Source organism: Juglans microcarpa x Juglans regia, chromosome 2D, assembly GCF_004785595.1.
Source record: "Juglans microcarpa x Juglans regia isolate MS1-56 chromosome 2D, Jm3101_v1.0, whole genome shotgun sequence".
NCBI classification, from domain to species: Eukaryota; Viridiplantae; Streptophyta; class Magnoliopsida; order Fagales; family Juglandaceae; genus Juglans; species Juglans microcarpa x Juglans regia.
The window spans coordinates 9,729,580-9,746,924 of NC_054596.1; the positions used below are offsets into that span (position 1 = coordinate 9,729,580).

The window sequence follows — 17,345 nt, forward strand, 5'->3', positions numbered from 1 at the left end:
AACATCGTTTTATTTGATAAGAAATAATAATTATTCCGTTGAATAAACGGCAACATGATATTAAACAATCTTACACACTTGGAAGATTAATAGCCATTGGCCCTTTTAATTTGGACTCATGTTTTACGTTTTATATATCACTTAAAAAATATATAATTTTATTTTTTATTATCATATTTTATAAAAAAATAAAATTATATATTTTTAAATACTACGAGGAGTGCCGAGGTTATGCCTAAAATTTTTGTTTAATTTGGGTTCAGCTATAGTGCTAAACCCTCCGGGCCTTGGTTCAAAGAAACCTGAGTAAAATGAATCCCATATCTTCCTTCGCGCCTCTCTCTCTTCGTTCTCTCTCTTAGGAAGAAAGAAGCAGAAGAAAACTTCAAAAGAAGAGAACCATGGTGACCGAGTACGGCATCAAGTTCACTGCAAACCTCATAAACAATCACTTTGGCAACCTCGTCGCTGTTAGTTTGTCTCTGTCTCCCTAGCCTCCGGACCTTTGCGTATACTTGCTTCTGTATCTACTCGTTCTAATATTCTCTTTAAATTTCATTCAGAAAGTGTGCGAGAATCTTCTTCGAAGAGGACCCCTAACCCTCCAACTGATAGTTCGGTACACGGAGCTCACCCCTCAACAGGTCAAGAACTCCCTCCTCATCTTGATCCAACATAATTGCGTTCAAGCTTTCTCTTACGAACAAGACGGTAAACTTCCTTGACCAATTTTCCCCTATTTATTTGCCTCGTTCTATGAAGAGTTTGCTTTAGATCTTAACTTCTAGCTATAATGTGATCTGATTAATTGTTCTGCAGGTGGGTTGGAAGATGGGCCAAAATCAAATACCCACTACATGGCATTGTTTAATAACATACTCCATCGCATGAGGTTTTCCAAATTTTTGGAGATCATTTCTCGTGAATTTGATGATAAAGTTAGTTATTCTAGTTTTGCTTTGCTGTTTTTCCAAGTTTTTGAACCAGGGTAAATTATATTGTTGACTTTGCTTCATTGTTTTTCTAGTGCAAAGAGCTTCTCGAGGGTTTGCTTCAACACGGTAGGCTTACATTGAAGCAAATGGTTGAAAGAGCCAAAGATATGGCTGAAAGAGCGAAATCGAGGAAAAAAGAAGGTAAGTATCTTGTGAATGTTCTTTCTGCTCTGTTTATCCTTATAGTGTTTTTTGTGCAGGTGCAACTTATCTAATGTTGAATCATATCAGTGATATCGAACATTGTCGTAAACTAGATGATTTAAATATGGGTGATATTTGGATGGACTTGTTGCCTAAAAAAGCTTCAGTAATTTAATACATTTTAATTTTTAAGTACTATAATCTGATGAATAACACTTAATCAGATAGTATCAAGAATCTCTCAACAGCAATATCTGATCTTTAGACAATCAACGGGCTAGGTTGCAAGGCATGATGAGAATTCAACAAATGAGATGTCTTCATTGTATGTGTAGATTGCTTCGCCGTAAAAGGTCTATTTGAATGGTTTGGCATAGCTATCATCATAGTATCGGTCACTGCTTTTAGATAGATGTGGGAGGAAACATATTGTCCAATGAAGACTGGTGGATCACTTTTCAAAACAATTACACTGTTCCCTTCCCTTACTTTTATTCCTGGTAGTGATGTGGTACTTAATGACACATTATGGGGGGTAGATCAGATTGCCACAGCTAAGGATTTCATATATGCTCACCTTTGATGGCTTGAGTTTTAATTCATATATATATACAAGGAAGATTCTTGGTTTCAGCTGTAGTCGAAGGGATGTTCTTGTGGAATTTTGTTATGCTCTTTATTTGGTGGGTTGTAAGCCCGAGGGGTGCTTCTGAAATTTGTTATGCACTCTGATTTCTCTGCTTTAGATAGAACCTGAAGCTAATTAGGTACCTGAAGAGTATTGTCAGGAAATTCATCTTTATCAGTGCTGGATGGTGTTGAATTAAAACCTTACGCAGGCCAAATGAATATATCAACCATTTACCTTGATCCCTCACTTTCCCATTGGATTTATTTAGAAAAGCAATCAAAAGGGAACTCCAGGAGGCCATCCCTCACCTTGAAGAATGCATCCATAATTAGCTAGCTTTTCTATTAGCAATCCTATGTATAATGGTCTAGTTAAACAGGAATCATGGTCTTGTGTAATGGTAAAGGTCTCAACTTTTCAAGTGCACACGCATGGGTCCTCTAGAAGTGGAGAAGAATTGGAATAGTTTTTCTTATTTTTTAAAATAAGGTACAATCCGTATGTCTTATAGACAACAAGGATAAGCTAAAAGGAAAGAATAACGAAAGGAAAGAATGACAATTGCTAACAAATCTCCTAGAATATCTCTTAAGAATATTTACATAATTACAGAAATTTCTCCTATAATCCAGGGAGAGTTGACTGGATAAATTTGGAAACTTTCCAACACTACCCCTCAAGCTGGTTTGAAGATGTCTTCCATAGCCAGCTTGCTGATCAAATATTCAAATTGCTTCTTTGGTAGTCCTTTTGTAAGTATATCTGCTACTTGTTCAATAGTAGAGATATAGGGTAAACAAATCAGTCCACCGTCCAGCTTCTCCTTTATAAAATGCTTGTCGACCTCAACACATTTTGTTCTATCATGAAGCACTGGATTGTGAGCAATGGCTATGGCAGATTTGTTATCGCAATACAGTTTCATAGGTGGTGGATTAGTGACTTTCAATTCTTCCAATAATTTCTCAATCCACAACACTTTACAAATTCCATGAGCAACTGCTCTAAATTCTGCCTCTGCACTACTCCTAGCTACCACATTTTGTTTTTTGCTGCGCCATGTAACCAAATTTCCACCAACAAAGGCACAATAACCAGAAGTTGATCTTCTATCGGTTATACCCCCAGCCCAATTCTGCATCAATGTATACCTCAACTTGTAGATGTTTATGGTCTTCAAACAATAGACCTTTTCCTGGAGTTCCCTTTAAGTATCTCAGGATTCTATAAACTGCATCAAAGTGGTTAGGCCCTGGTGAGTGCATGAATTGGCTTACCATATTGACAGCAAAGGCTATGTCAGGACGTGTATGTGATAGATAAAGTAGCCTTCCAACCAATCTTTGGTACTGGTCTCTATTGGTTACTTCTTCAGGCTTGGCGGGTTGTAGTTTAAGATTAGGTTCTATAGGTGTCTCAGTTGCTTTACACCCTAGTAAACCTGTTTCTCCTAGCAATTCAAGCACATATTTTCTTTGTGAAACAAAAATATCTTTTCTTGACCTTGCAAATTCCATACTGAGAAAATGCTTCAAGTCACCCAAGTCTTTAATCTCAAATTCATTAGCAAGCATCTTCTTTAATTTCTCAAGTTCCTTGCTGTCATTACCTGCCAAAATAATATTTTCAACAAAGACAATTAGAATAGCAACCTTCCCTTCACTTGAGTGCTTATAGAACATGGTGTGATCAGCTTGACCTTGGCAGTAACCATGACCCTTTACAGCCTTCCCAAAGCATTCAAACCAAGCTCTCGGAGATTGCTTGAGCCCATACAATGATTTTTTCAACTTACATGCCTTATCTCTGCCAAGATTACTTTCAAAACCTGGTGGTAATTCCATAAACACTTCATCCTCTAGATCTCCATTTAAAAAAACATTCTTTACATCCAACTTGCTTTGAAGCCGTGTCAGGCTTGAAGGTGAACTTGGCTAAATCAGAGGTAGTGCCAGTAGGACATGTACCCAATGTGGAGAGTCTGGCATCCATCTTGGAGGGTAAGATAACTCAGCTGCCCATGAAATATCTTGGCCTTCCATTAGGTGCGGCGTTCAAATCGAAATCTATTTGGGATGTTGTAATAGAAAAAATGGAGAGGAAACTAGCTGGTTGGAAGAGGATGTACTTATCTAAAGGGGGCCGGGTGACTCTCATAAAAAGTACTCTGTCTAACTTACCAACATATTTCCTTTCCTTATTTCCGCTCCCTGCTAAGGTGGCTCATCGCATGGAGAAAATTCAACGGGATTTCCTATGGGGAGGGATCAAAGATGAGTTTAAATTTCACTTGGTGAAATGGGCCACAATTTGTTCCCCTATCAAAGAAGGAGGTTTGGGTATACGGAATTTGAGAACTTTCAATCAAGCCTTGTTTGGCAAATGGTTATGGAGATATCACCAAGAACGGGAGGCCTTGTGGCGAACCGTTATTGCTTTGAAGCACGGGGAATCTTGGGGAGGGTGGTGTTCTAATGCGGTGAGTGGACCTCATGGAGTTGGGCTTTCGAAACACATTAGAAGAGGGTGGGACGCATATGCAGCACTTACTTGCTTCAAAGTCGGCAACGGATCTAAGGTGAAGTTTTGGCATGACTTATGGTGTGGTGATCGGGCGCTCAAGGATGTTTATCCACAAGTTTATAGCCTAGCAAGAAGGAAAGAAGCTTCTATCGCAGATCTGATAATCTCTTCTAATGGCTGTTCCCAATGGAACCTTACTTTTCATAGAGATGCACAAGATTGGGAGATGGACGACCTTTCGGCTTTTTTTGATTTTGTGTATTCCACTAGTGTGTTGGGGGAAGGAGAAGACAAGATATGTTGGCGTCCATCAATGAAGGGAGTGTTCACGGCTCGCTCTTTCTACCATTCCTTAAACTTGCACAACCAGTCCCGTTCCCATGGAAAAGCATTTGGAAGACAAAGGCACCTCTAAAGGCAGCTTTTTTTGTATGGACAGCATCTTTGGGGAAGATTCTTACCATAGATAACCTAAGGAAACGTGGCATTATTGCTATAAATTGGTGTTACATGTGTAAGAAGAGTGGTGAGTCCGTTGACCATCTATTACTACATTGTGAGGTTGCCATGACTTTATGGACAGATGTCTTAGCACGGGTGGGGTTAGCGTGGGTGATGCCGGAAAGGGTGTGTGATTTTTTAGCCTCTTGGAGAGGTATTAGGGGCAACACTCAAATTGCATCCATATGGAAGATGCTACCTATTTGTCTATGGTGGTGCATTTGGAGGGAGCGGAATGCAAGATGCTTTGAAGATCAAGAAAGATCAATGGAAGAGCTTAGAATTTTGTTTTTCAATACTTTACTCTATTGGTCGATTGTAATTGATTTTCATGGCAGGTCTTTTCACGAGTTTCTTGTATCTCTAAGATAGACATTGTGATCGTGTTCATGTATATGTCCCGTGTACTTGGACACTCTATGTCTCCCTTTTGATCAATAAAAATTTGTTTACCGATCAAAAAAAAAAGAATGTACAGCTAAGGAGAGTAACACTCGGATTGAGTTTATCTTGGCCACTGGAGCAAAAGTTTCTTGATAGTCAATTCCGTATGTTTGTGTAAACCCTTTTGCAACGAGTCTAGCCTTATATCTCTCTAGACTACCATCAGCCTTGCATTTAACTGTAAACACCCATTTGCAACCTACAATTTTCTTTTCCTTTGGCAAATCAATAATTTCCCAAGTACCATTGTTCTGTAGTGCATTCATCTCTTCAAGAACTGCTAACTTCCAATCTGGATGATCCATAGCTTCCTGAATGGTCCTTGGAACAAATAGGTGGGAAATATTGGATGTAAAGACCTTATGATTATGAGAGAGTCTGTGATATGATAAATATTTGGCAATGGGGTGTGTGATACAGGTTCTAACTCCTTTCCTAATGGCTATAGGTACATCAAGGTCAGTAGATTGATCAACTGGAAGTGTAGTAGAAGGATTACTTGGGATTTCCAAATGACCAGTTTTTGGAGGTGATGATTGATTCTGCTCTGGAATTGTGGGATGATCCTTAGTATTAGAACGATACCTGCCTCTAGTATAAACACGAAGCTTAGAAGAGGGATTATTCTATAGCAATTCTCCCCCTGTTTGTGATTTCCTTATGCTTTGTACAGGCAGATTGGGATTTCCATTTTTTTCACTATTTAAAATTTTAGTTCCTTGAATTTTTTGTAGAGGGATGTCAATGTCAAGGAAAACATTAGGCATTGGTATAGAAGTTTGCCAAAACTGATCTTCACTACTCTCTTTCTCCCCTTGAAGATAAGTTTGGTTAAAGTAAGACTGATTTTCAACAAAAACGACATCCATACTGGTGTGATTTTTTTTTTTTTTTTTCGGATTCAAACATTTGTACCCTCTCTTATTGGGAGCATATCCAAGTAACACACATTTTTCAGCCCTAGGATCAAGTTTCGATCTAAGATGAGCTGGAAGATGAACAGAAATAGTGCATCCAAATACTTTTAGAGACGGATAAGAAATTATCGTATTATCAGGAAAGGATTTTTTTAGGCATGCCAAAGGAGTGATATACTGCAGCACATGGGTATGCATTCTATTAATAAGGTAACAAGCAGTTAGAATAGCATTCCCCCACAAATATTTTGGAATATGCGTAGAAAACATTATAGCCTGTCCAACCTCAAGTAAATGATGATTTTTTCTTTCAGCGATGTCATTTTGTTGTGGGGTGTCACGACACGTGGATTGATGTTGAATCCCTCTTTCTTTCAAAAAATTTCACAAAACTTTGTTGAAATATTCTGTACCATTATCCGTACGAAGTATGCTTATTTTTGTATGAAATTGATTTTCGATCATACTATAAATTTTTTTTAATAATATTTCAACTTCAGATTTTCCATTCATCAAATATACCCAACAAATCCGAGTATGATCATCTATAAAAGTCACAAACCATTTTTTTCCGGATAAGGTAGTAACCTTAGAGAGACCCCAAACATCACTATGAATCAAATAAAAAGGTTTTGATGCACGGTAGCCTTTTGAATTATAAGGAACTCGATCACTTTTTGATAAATGACAAACATGACAATGAAGAGAAGTACAATCCTAATTTTTAAACAGACTAGGCAGCAAATATTTTAAATAAGAAAAACTAGGATTCCCTAATCTAAGATTCCAAAGCATTATTTGTTAACAAACTGGGATTGAACTAGTACTACCACTCAAGCCCTGAGCTTGTTTATTGCTGAATAGGGTATCATCAAAATAATAAAGGCCATTGATCATCCTAGCACATCATCGCCCCTGAGCTCTGGTCCTGAAATTCACAGTGAGAATCAAAGAATATGATACAACAGTTAGAATCACAGGATAATCTACTAACAGACAAAAGATTGCAAGTAAGTTTAGGAACATGAAGGATGGATTTTAATTATATTTTCCTGGAAATTCTAATTGAACATGTTCCTGCAATGGGTGAAAAACTCTCATTTGCAATCCTATCCTTTTTATTACCCGGACAAGGATAATAAGATTGAAACAATTGAGATATACTGGTCATATGGTCGGATGCACCTGAATCAATAATCCATGGTGCAAAGGCTAAAGAACTAGAATAGGCACTTGGTATATTACCAGTTTGGGCCAAGGAACCAATAGAAGTACTACATATCAGATTGGATTTCAGCATTTGAAGAAGTTGATCCATCTGCTCTGAACTTAGAACATTAATCTGGGCTTCATTTGCTCTAGGAATCACTTGGTTGTTTCCAGGTCCAGATTTGCTGCTCTTCCAATTTGTTGGTTTTCCATGTAGTTTCCAGCAGGTTTCTTGGGTATGGTGTGCTTATTACAATAGTCACACCATACTCAAGATTTTTGATTGGGATATGACCATTGTACAGAGGCATTAGCAGTAGCCAAAATAGTAGGATTAGCAGTAACCAAAGCCGAGTTCTCCACTGTTCCATCAGCCCCTTTTTTCTTTAGCATAACATTCCAATGACAATCTTCACGTCTCACTTCAGAAAATACCTCTCCGATTGGAGGCAGAGGTTGTCTACCAAGAATCCTCCCCTTGACTTCATCAAACTCATCATTGAGTCCAGCCAAGAATTTATAAATTCTTGCATTTTCCACTATCTTCTTGTTGTAGTTGCAATCAGGGCTCTTCCATTCATAATCATTAAATAGATCCAAGTCCTGCCACAGTTCCTTGAGGACATTAAAATACTTAGTCACACTATCTTCCCCTTGTTGGGTCTTGCCAATTTTTTGTTGCAATTCATAAATCTGAGAATAATTTTACATCTGACTAACATTATCCTAGAGTTCTTTTGCAGTAGGATAGCACATGTAATTAGCGCTAATATCTTCATCCATTGCATTCACAAGCCAAGCCATAATCATGGAATTTTCAGCATCCCATATAGCAAATGACGGGCCTGCTCTGTCAGGGGCCTTGGTTTCACCAGTAAGGTACCCAATCTTACCTCTCCCACGGATATATATTTGAACTGACTGAGACCATCTCAAGAAGTTGGCTTCATTGAGACGGATATTTGTGATTTGGATAGAATGGGGTTGGGTATGGGCTACTTTGGTTTCAGTTTTGGTGTTGACCACAGGTTCAGGTCTGGCCATGGTGGAAGTTTTGGAAATTTCAGACATAATGGAGGCTGAACAGGGTTAAGTCAATAAGGCCTAGGTTTAGAGGCTATGACTGCTGAAAGGAAAAGAAAACCAGGCTCTTGATACCATTTAGAAGTGGAGAAGAATTGGAATGGTATTTCTTATTTTTTAAAATAAGGTACAATCCGTATGTCTTATAGACTACAAGGATAAGCTAAAAGGAAAGAATAACAAAAGGAGAGAATGACAATTGCTAACAAATCTCCTAGAATATCTCCTAAGAATATTTACATAATTACAGAAATTTCTCCTATAATCCAGGGAGAGTTGACTGGATAAATTTGGAAACTTTCCAACAGATTCTTGAGAGTTGTTGCTTCATGCAAAAATATTAAAATACCAGCTATATCAATATCCCTCCTCAAGGACCTGACTAGGTACTGGCCTCTTATTCTGGAATTTTTCAAAGCACTTGGTGTCTAAATGAACAGCTTTAGATAATTTAATTCCTGCTGCATTTACTGATGTGCTATGCTGATATAAGTTCCACAAGAATGGGAATAGATCATTCCTGATATATATACACACGACATTAATGCATTGGCACACTTTTGAAAAGGAGAAAACGTTGTGCCCTGTGATGTGGTGAATTATATGTACTAGAGGTATAATTTTATTTCTTTTACTTCATTATTAATCCTTTTCAGGAATTTGTGAAGATCTTGTACAAGAAAGCCTTGTTAAACTTTTGACTGCCCGTTATGTTGAACGCTGCCCGGCATCTGAACCAGTTCTTGCTGCACGAGATAAAGAAGAAACTCCTGCCAAGAAGCGAGGACCTAAGTCTGCTAGGGTAATTGCTGTCTCTTGTCAAATCTGCTTGCTGACAACTCTGTTCTACAGAATCAGGAATGACACTCGATGACTTGCTTTCGCATGTGATGTGCATTTTCAGAGGGCAAAACATATCGACTTACACCCGATCATAAACATTATTTACATTGTTAGCAGTTCCATAAATTTATTTGGTTTGGGGAAATTACACTTTTTATTCTTAACTAATAGGATTGCCATTTGAGTGCTATCATATATTAACCAAAGTCATGGTGACTCTTAAATTAAAAACTACTTCAAGTCCACCACTGTCTGGAGAGTGCCATTCTCTGCACTGTTAAATGAACCTTTAGTATTGAGTCTCTTATCAAAAGGTGATATTAGCATATACAGTGTGGGTAGCTGCCTGCTGCCCAAAATCCTTCCCTTCGCATTAAAGACTAAAGAGTGAGTGGTGTAACTTTGCAATGTTGAAAATAATTTTGAAATAAGTTTTATTTTGATTTACCTGTTGGTAATTGTGTTGCGCCATCAATATTTTGAGTATGTCATCTTCATACTCGTACAAAGAAAGTAAGTGGCGCAGCTTAGAGAGAGAGAGAGAGAGAGAGAGAGAGAGAGAGAGAATTCTTAAGTATTTAATCTACATGTGGATCCTTATACAACATTCTCTTCTAAATAAATGCTGACAGACAGCTGAAGAATCACAGACCTTAGAACAACGTGTTCTAGCAGCAGCAGCTCCTATGGGAGCACAAAGATTTTCAGTTATAACAAATAATGAATCTTCTGTTAGCAGAGAAACAAGTACGGATGATTCCCCTGGCATGAGAGTTGGAGCAAAGGTATTGGAATTTTTGTAAACCGCAAGCTTTATATTGTAAAAGGAATTTCTCCTTAAAAAATGAGGGTATATAGGTCAAATTTGGAGTGGTTTCCTGGAGAGGGAGGGAGAGAGAGAGAGAGAGAGTTGGAGCAAGGTTGGTATGAGGATTGTCACTTCAAGTTCCCAGGGTTACTTGTATGCTAATTGCAGTCTTCTCATTTTACAGCGCAAATATGATGCTTTGGAATTACATATTGAACCTGCAGCTGAAGAAGAGGAAGTAGTTCCTTGGCGTGCCAATTTTGAGGAATTTATACGTTGTCTTAGGCATAAGGTTGGTACCTCTCTCTCTCTCTCTCTCTCTCTCTAGTGCCATCGTTTTGCCTCTTGTAGCCCTATTATTGCTGTTCCTCTATATCTTCAGGTGAATCAAATTGTTCCTTTCCCTTTTCTATCTTCAATTTTTCTCAATGCTAAATGGCTTTCCATTTTATTCCATTTACGGTGGTAAGCTGATATATTTTTAACATGAGGTGGAAATTGTTTAAACTGTTTTACATTGTTTTTACATTAGCTTCCTGGATAGCATTTGGAAATAATGTGCTGTTACTCATACATTCAAGGCTTGCATTGAGAATGTGAGAGAACGCCTGGATGATGGAGCTGCAACTGTCTTGAGAGCAATGCTGGAGGCAACAAGAAGTTTAGAGAACAAAGTGAAAACAGAGAAATCTGGTAAAATGAACTTTTAAACATGTGCTCAATGTATGAATAGATAGATATATTCTTTTGACAAGTAATTCTGTTAAATTTGTAGAGGGGTGCTGCCCAAGTACCTGGAGTGTACTGTACTGTGTATACAAGAGGAGCACCTGACTAGGGAGGTGAAGGAAAATAGAAAGTCATAAATTCTAAATAAGAAAACAAAATTGGCTAGAAAAAGTATGTGCCGACATCCAAAAATAAAGTGTTTATGCACTGTGGAGCTAAGCTCATCTGCCATCTTCTCACAATCTTCAAAGTTTTGTGCATTACCTTTCTCCCACATACACTGCATTATGTGTAAAGGAGCCATCCTCCAAACTTCCACACTACATTGGCCTACATCCTGACTTCTTCGACTGACCAATAATTCTCTTACCTTTGGGGCATTTCCCACTCTGCACAGAAAAGATAAAAAACTGATGCCCATATTTTTGTAGTAACTTCGCACTACAACAAAAGATGATCTGTTCTCTTCTCTTCTTGCATATGCCACACCGATCTATCACTAAGATTCTCCTTCTTAGGCTATCCATGGTAAGAATCTTCTCTAATGCAGCTGACCATACAAAGAATGCTGCCCACTATATACAAAGATACACACCCACAGGCACGTCTCTATATGCACATATGCCTGCATAGATATTGCACTTTGTTTCCCTGGGAAGGATCGAGTAAGTACTGGTATTGAATTGGAAATTTCTTGCTATTTGGTGAATTTATAACTACTATTTTGTAAGCATCAACAGAGGAAAACAGATAGGTGTCTAATATTTTAAGCTTATGAATCAGTACTCAGTAGCTTTGTGTTCACATATCTTCACAGATATTGCCTCGCGCTCACTCATCAGTATATGATTTGTATTTGCATATTGCAGTTCCCTTGTCACTGAATAATATATTTGAAGAGGTAATGAAGAGTGAAGAAGGGCGTGGTATGACCTTAGACCGTGTCAGAGCTTCCCTTGTCCAGTTGGGTTGTTCACCCTCTGCAAGAGGAACAGATGAGTCATATAAAATTGGTAACCTATTCCCTTTATCTAGTTTTTGTGTTCATCTCCTCGTGGTATAAAAGTGTAGCCACATTAATGAGTTCACTCGACCTTTGTATATAGCTGATATATTTATTATTTGGTTTCTAGTGATGTATTCTGTCATGTTTCTTCTACAGATTTGAAGAAAATAATCGAATTAGCTCAGAATGATGAGGTTGCTTGACATATATGTTGTTTCAAAGATATTAAAATCCATGTTTTGGTCCTGACGATGTCTTACATTTAATATGCTGCAGGTGGAATCAATTGTGTTGAAAAGATACGGAAGAGATGCATATAGAATGTTCCGATTACTATCAAAAAATGGTCGCCTAGTAGAGACTGATAAGGTAATGACAGATTTATTTAGATAAATTTGCTTTGAGTTCTGCTACAGGTGGCCTAGAATTAAAAAATAGGGGTAAACAAACTTTGCACCTCAAGGAACCAAAAAAATGCAATGCCTATCTTCCATTAGGATGTGATCAACAAGATTGTACCATGTCACCTATTTCTCATCCATCTTAATGACCAAAATTAAATGAGGGTTCTATTTGTCCCTTTTTGGTAGTGGAGAGTGCAATGCGTCTATTTTGGTAGTTTGGGGTGTAAAATGCAAAACCCTTGTATTTCATGGATAAAGTTAACTTTCCGTAAAAATAATGTAAAGTTTCACTGTCACTACATTCCTATGTTGACAATATGCCATCTAAATTTCGGGCATGGTTACACTTTATCCCCTTATGTATTGCGAGGATGGTTATGCGCAGTGTACATTTATTGAACGCAAGAAAAGGACCGACAAATTTGTTATTTGTTTTTCTTAATATTAAGTTGTTATTTATTTATCAATATGCTTTTATGGTTTATCAATTAATATATTGCTCTTTTCATACCAGATGTCATAGATTTTTTGTTGTTTAGTTGTTTGAATTATTTACGTAACACTCCTGCTTTGAGTTTAATAGCAAGAAATTATCAAATACATCTGGTGTGGTCATGCGTATCTTCTGCTCGTCTCTCCACTTCTCAACACCTATGGTCTCAATACAGTTTAGACAACACGTTTTCAGCTACCCCTTTGATGCTCAATTCTTCTGGATTTGTATGGGGTTCAGTTATAGTTAGCAATATTCACATAAGAATTTGGTGCGGGATGATGGTGCTCACTTAAATTTTTTTTTTTTTTTTTTTTGATAGGTAAAAAGAAGATTTATTGATCCACGTAAATAGGCAAAGCCCAAGTACACAGGAAGTGTACAAGAAAGAGCCTAATTACAAACTCGGTGCTCACTTGAATATTAGCAATCATATAACTAGGAGAGGAGGAAATGAGAAACCCCCAAGCCCCTGAATTTCTGCCTAAATATTGCTTGCTGCTTTTCATACATCTTTTGCAGTAGGACTTTGCAAAAGTAGAGCCATCTAAGTTTCAAATGCCCCATTTATTAAGCTGAGCCATGTTTTGTGTGACAATGCTTAATTTTTTTTTTTTTTATAAGTTGGCCAATTTAATTAAAAGCGCAAAGGGTCTCAACCCAAGTACACAGTGTGTATGCAAGAGAAAGCTTCCTACTAGAAATAGGAGGTAAAATACAAGGACATAAAATCAACTTTACTCTGAACCCTTCAATTGGCTCCCCAAAGTGGATGGTCTCATATTTGATTCTATGGGCATTGAGGAGGCTGAGTGGATCAAAAGGGAATTTGGGTATCGATGTCTACTTTAAAATTACACTTCGATGCACATTTTAATCCCTTGCGGTCTAAGGGCTCGTTTGGACACTTTGAATATCTCAAAATATCTGTGAATAGTAGTGAAATGATTTGAGTTAAGATGTTTTATTGGATTTTGGGAAAAGAGAGAATGTTGAATAAAAATATGATAAAGTTCAAAAGTTGTTTGAATATAATTTTTGTTTTGAAATTTGAAAAAGTTGTATTTTTTTGTGTTTTGTTTGGAAGTTTGGGAAATTTGTATTGGGTTTTGTGTTTGTATCATAATTAGTGTTTTGAGCTTGAATGATATTTGGGAAGGAAATGTCTGAGAATACCTCTTGTTACCCAAACAAGGCCTAAAACTCCCTCTGCATGAGATTTTGATTTTGATAGTAGGAAACACGCTATCTGGGACACTTTCATAGTATTTGCTTAATATGAAATGATATCTATTCTATATGTGGACATAAAATGATTTTTCTTTTTTGGTCATCTTTATTATATCCACAGTTTCTTTCTTGAAGCAATTGCTATTGAAAGGAATTCTTCAGGTGAATTAGAAAGAATATGTTTGATATGTTATTTACTCCAATTATTTTTATGATGTAGATTGCAAATACCACATTTGTTGAAAAGAAGGATGCTCCCAAGATTCTTTATAAGCTGTGGAAGGATGAGTACTTGCATATGGAGGTAAAAACAGCTGTCATAAAATATCCTTTACCATATATTGTCCACACGTGCACATATGTTAATATTACATAAAGGCAAACTACTACTGGGGCCTAAATGCTCGACTTTTTTTCCCAAACGTGAGTTGGTCTTGGTAGTATTGTCCTGGTGTGGTCATTGTGCTTGCACGTTTTAATTGCTACTAGGGCTTGCCCTCTTCACAGCATGATCATTATTTTTTTCTCATATTCTCACTTGAGTTGGGGCTTTTTTCCTTCTTTTCCTTCACGTTAGTTGCTCTTACTGGGCTTTTTTCCCTCATCTTTTCCTAATTTTAGAGGACTCTCTCACTCTGCTTCTTTTTCATTGCATGCCACGAAACCCTAATTAGTTTTGTGTGGTTATATATATGTATGTAGGTATTTTAGAGCTCGAGGGTGAAAATTTCTCAGTTATGAGATTTTAGGTCTCCACTAAGTTACTGTTCATTTCTCCTTGCAGAAATTAGTTGTAGCAGGAGCTAGACAATCACAATTCTTATTGTGGAAAGTAAACAAGCCCTGTCTATGGAAACATGTACTAGATGAAATGTTCCATGCTGCTTTAAATTTAAGTCAACGAGTGGCTTATGAGCGAGAGAAGGAAAAAGAGGTTTGTTGATTCTGTTATGGATTGCTAATCCTCTTGGGTGCTTTCATTTCATTGAGTTGTATGTGGCCTTGTTTTTTCATTGTCATATTCTTTCTGGAAGTAAGTATTTTTTTCCATGAATGGCTCATGCTACTAGTTTTTACATGCATATAAGGAGTTCCTCATTGAGATATACGAGTCTATGACCATTTTACAACCCAATGGACCAGTAAATCCAATTGATTGAAGATTCATTCAAATGGGCATGCCATGTTGTACCTTGCATCCAATATTATTATTGTTGATAAATGTTTATGTGATGCCAGTGGATCTTAAGGCACCTTACTATGTTCATTTTTTACTTTCTGCTGCTGCCACTTACAAAAATCTGTGAAGTATTGGGTTTGACTTGTCATGCGTGATACTGCTGAAATTATACCATATTCTGACTATAAACACTAAGAATAGGTCCTTGACTGAAATAGTGATTGAATCTAGGGGTGCTACCTGCCCTACATGACCCCTCCTGCACCCTGCCCCCGCTTGGGCAGGGGGAGTCAATTTTTCACCCCGCACCCGTCCCTGTTACTCCCTAGCCCTATACATTCAACATGCGGACACCGTTTGTCTGCCCGCCCCTAAGTGCCACCCGTTAATCCTGATCCATGCATGGAGAGCCACGACCATGGATCTCCATGTGCGGAAACCACTAGATTTGTGGCTTTGCTGCTCCTCCGCTCCCAAACTCAAACGAAAACGAAAACCGAATCAACCAACCAACCAACCAAATTCTAACCAAACAACCAATAAAAATCAAACCAAACCTAGCCAATTGTGTGGCCATGGGTCTCTGATGAAGAGCAAGAACAAGGAGATGGAGAAGAAGAAGACAGAGAAGATGAAAAGTAGACAAAGACGAGAGGAGAAACTGAGAATCAGGCTGAGAGTGGGAGGAGAAGAAGAAGAAGAAGAAGAAGAAGCAGAAGAAGAGGAGCGGTGGCCAAAGAAGAGACCCAAAATGAACAGTGAATCAAATCTTAGGGTTTTTTTTTTGGTGGGGACCCGCCCGCCCAATACTCTGCGGACCTGGCGGGACACATGGACGGGCTGGGGGATGGGCCCCCATTGCCCAGGCCTGGTTGAATATATCCTAGACGATGAAGGGTCTTTGCATCCTGATTCTGTTGATGTCAGTTCTACCTGTCCAAACAATGCAATCACTCACTATTTAGGTATGGATTAACAAATGCTGCTTATTTTATATCTCTACCCTGAACCTCACAGTTGAATACTAGGGTCTGTGTTTGCCTAGACTGGTATTGAACCAACTTGGGACCTTCTGACGGGTGTTTACACCATGTTTGTGAATGCCTGGTGTTCTGTTGTTTAGAAAAATTATCCCTGCTGCAGTAGGTATTGCAGTTACATTTCTAATGATGGGGCCAGATGACAGTCTGAAACTTCACAAAAAGATTCCCTTTTCTGTTTTTTACATTATTGCATTTGTATTTTAAAATCACTTCATTGTGTCTCTTGCATCTTCAAGTTCGCATATAAAATTGTTTTTGAAGTGCCTGCACTCTTCACCATATTGCAACCAAGAATGTTTTTCACCTTTATTTGATATTTATTATTTAGGATTTGCACTAATAATTTGCTATCTGAAAATTTCTTCCAGTTTCTAAACCTCCCAGTAGACAAGCAAGTTATGTCACAAGAGGAAAGACTTAATCGGCTAAAAAGTGTGAGGATTGTCCTGGAATCATCACTTCTGAAGCTCGGCGATGCTTTCATGCTTTTCCATGACTTTGAAGAATCATCACTGCTGAAGCTTGATGATGCTATCATGCTTTCCCATGATTTATGAATAATGGGTAGGTATTCGTATTTCATGGGACTATCGGTTGGTTCTTCCTCATATTATGAGCATGGGGATGCTGTGTGGATAATGGATTGGTTCTCCCTCATCATATAATGAAAAACGGGGATGCTGCAAGTATTGGGTTGGTTCCCACTCATCACTTTAAGTGATTCTCTCATCTCCTTTAATTGCAGATAAGGCGAGAATTTCATAGGATCATCTTGTAAGTATTTATAGGATTGACAGAGATCATAAATAGGCACATTTGGAATCACTGTCTTGTTTGCGATGTGTGTCTGCTGATCACTGCTCCCCTTCTCCCTGTGGGACAATTTTGGTTTGTTTGTTTTTGTACACGGAGATTGAACCCTACTAGCTCCATCTACATCGATTTCCATTGTTTGTCTTCAATTTTCCATTGCTAGGTTTCGAGTTGTACTTTCTTTAGGTGGATTTTACTCGAGGGTTATAGGCTTTTGAATTGGATAGCTTGATGTTATAACCCCTCTCTCTCTAACTGTTGAATCTTTCCAAACACATTCCATGTTTTCAAAAAGTTGTACATTGCTTTGACGTGTGAGGTCTGCGTGGGTTTCTGCCGTAATACTTGT

The 17,345-nt window shown here is 38.0% G+C and overlaps 1 protein-coding gene and 1 long non-coding RNA gene across 4 annotated transcripts; one reads left to right on the forward strand and one right to left on the reverse strand.

The window, feature by feature from the left end:
* The first annotated feature begins 278 nt into the window (after nt 1-278).
* Nucleotides 279-17,066, forward strand: LOC121248456 (DNA-directed RNA polymerase III subunit rpc-3). Of its 3 annotated transcripts, none has more exons than XM_041146930.1 (14): nt 279-470; nt 564-711; nt 820-938; nt 1,028-1,136; nt 9,104-9,249; nt 9,923-10,075; nt 10,283-10,390; nt 10,680-10,791; nt 11,697-11,840; nt 11,990-12,027; nt 12,110-12,202; nt 14,181-14,264; nt 14,745-14,894; nt 16,552-17,066. In XM_041146930.1, exons 1-14 carry the CDS (start codon nt 402-404, stop codon nt 16,738-16,740), a joined length of 1,662 nt encoding a protein of 553 aa, XP_041002864.1. In that variant the 5' UTR covers nt 279-401; the 3' UTR covers nt 16,741-17,066. The 3 variants fall into 3 exon arrangements, with proteins under 3 accessions (XP_041002864.1, XP_041002865.1, XP_041002866.1); XM_041146931.1 differs by having other exon boundaries at nt 11,697-11,822; XM_041146932.1 differs by having other exon boundaries at nt 285-431.
* LOC121248457 lies at nt 8,541-8,752 on the reverse strand. Its single transcript, XR_005937460.1, has 2 exons — nt 8,645-8,752; nt 8,541-8,610 (listed from the first exon to the last, which is right to left on the reverse strand). It is a non-coding gene; the product is annotated as an uncharacterized LOC121248457 (long non-coding RNA).
* Nucleotides 17,067-17,345: the final 279 nt, after the last annotated feature.

Bases quoted from the DNA above. Each gene is read 5' to 3' on its own strand.
- LOC121248456 (XM_041146930.1), top strand. From the start codon at position 402: ATGGTGACCGAGTACGGCATCAAGTTCACTGCAAACCTCATAAACAAT. The intron at 11,841-11,989 runs GTAACCTATTCC...TTTCTTCTACAG, and splicing joins AGATGAGTCATATAAAATTG to ATTTGAAGAAAATAATCGAA. The intron at 14,265-14,744 runs GTAAAAACAGCT...TTCTCCTTGCAG, and splicing joins ATGAGTACTTGCATATGGAG to AAATTAGTTGTAGCAGGAGC.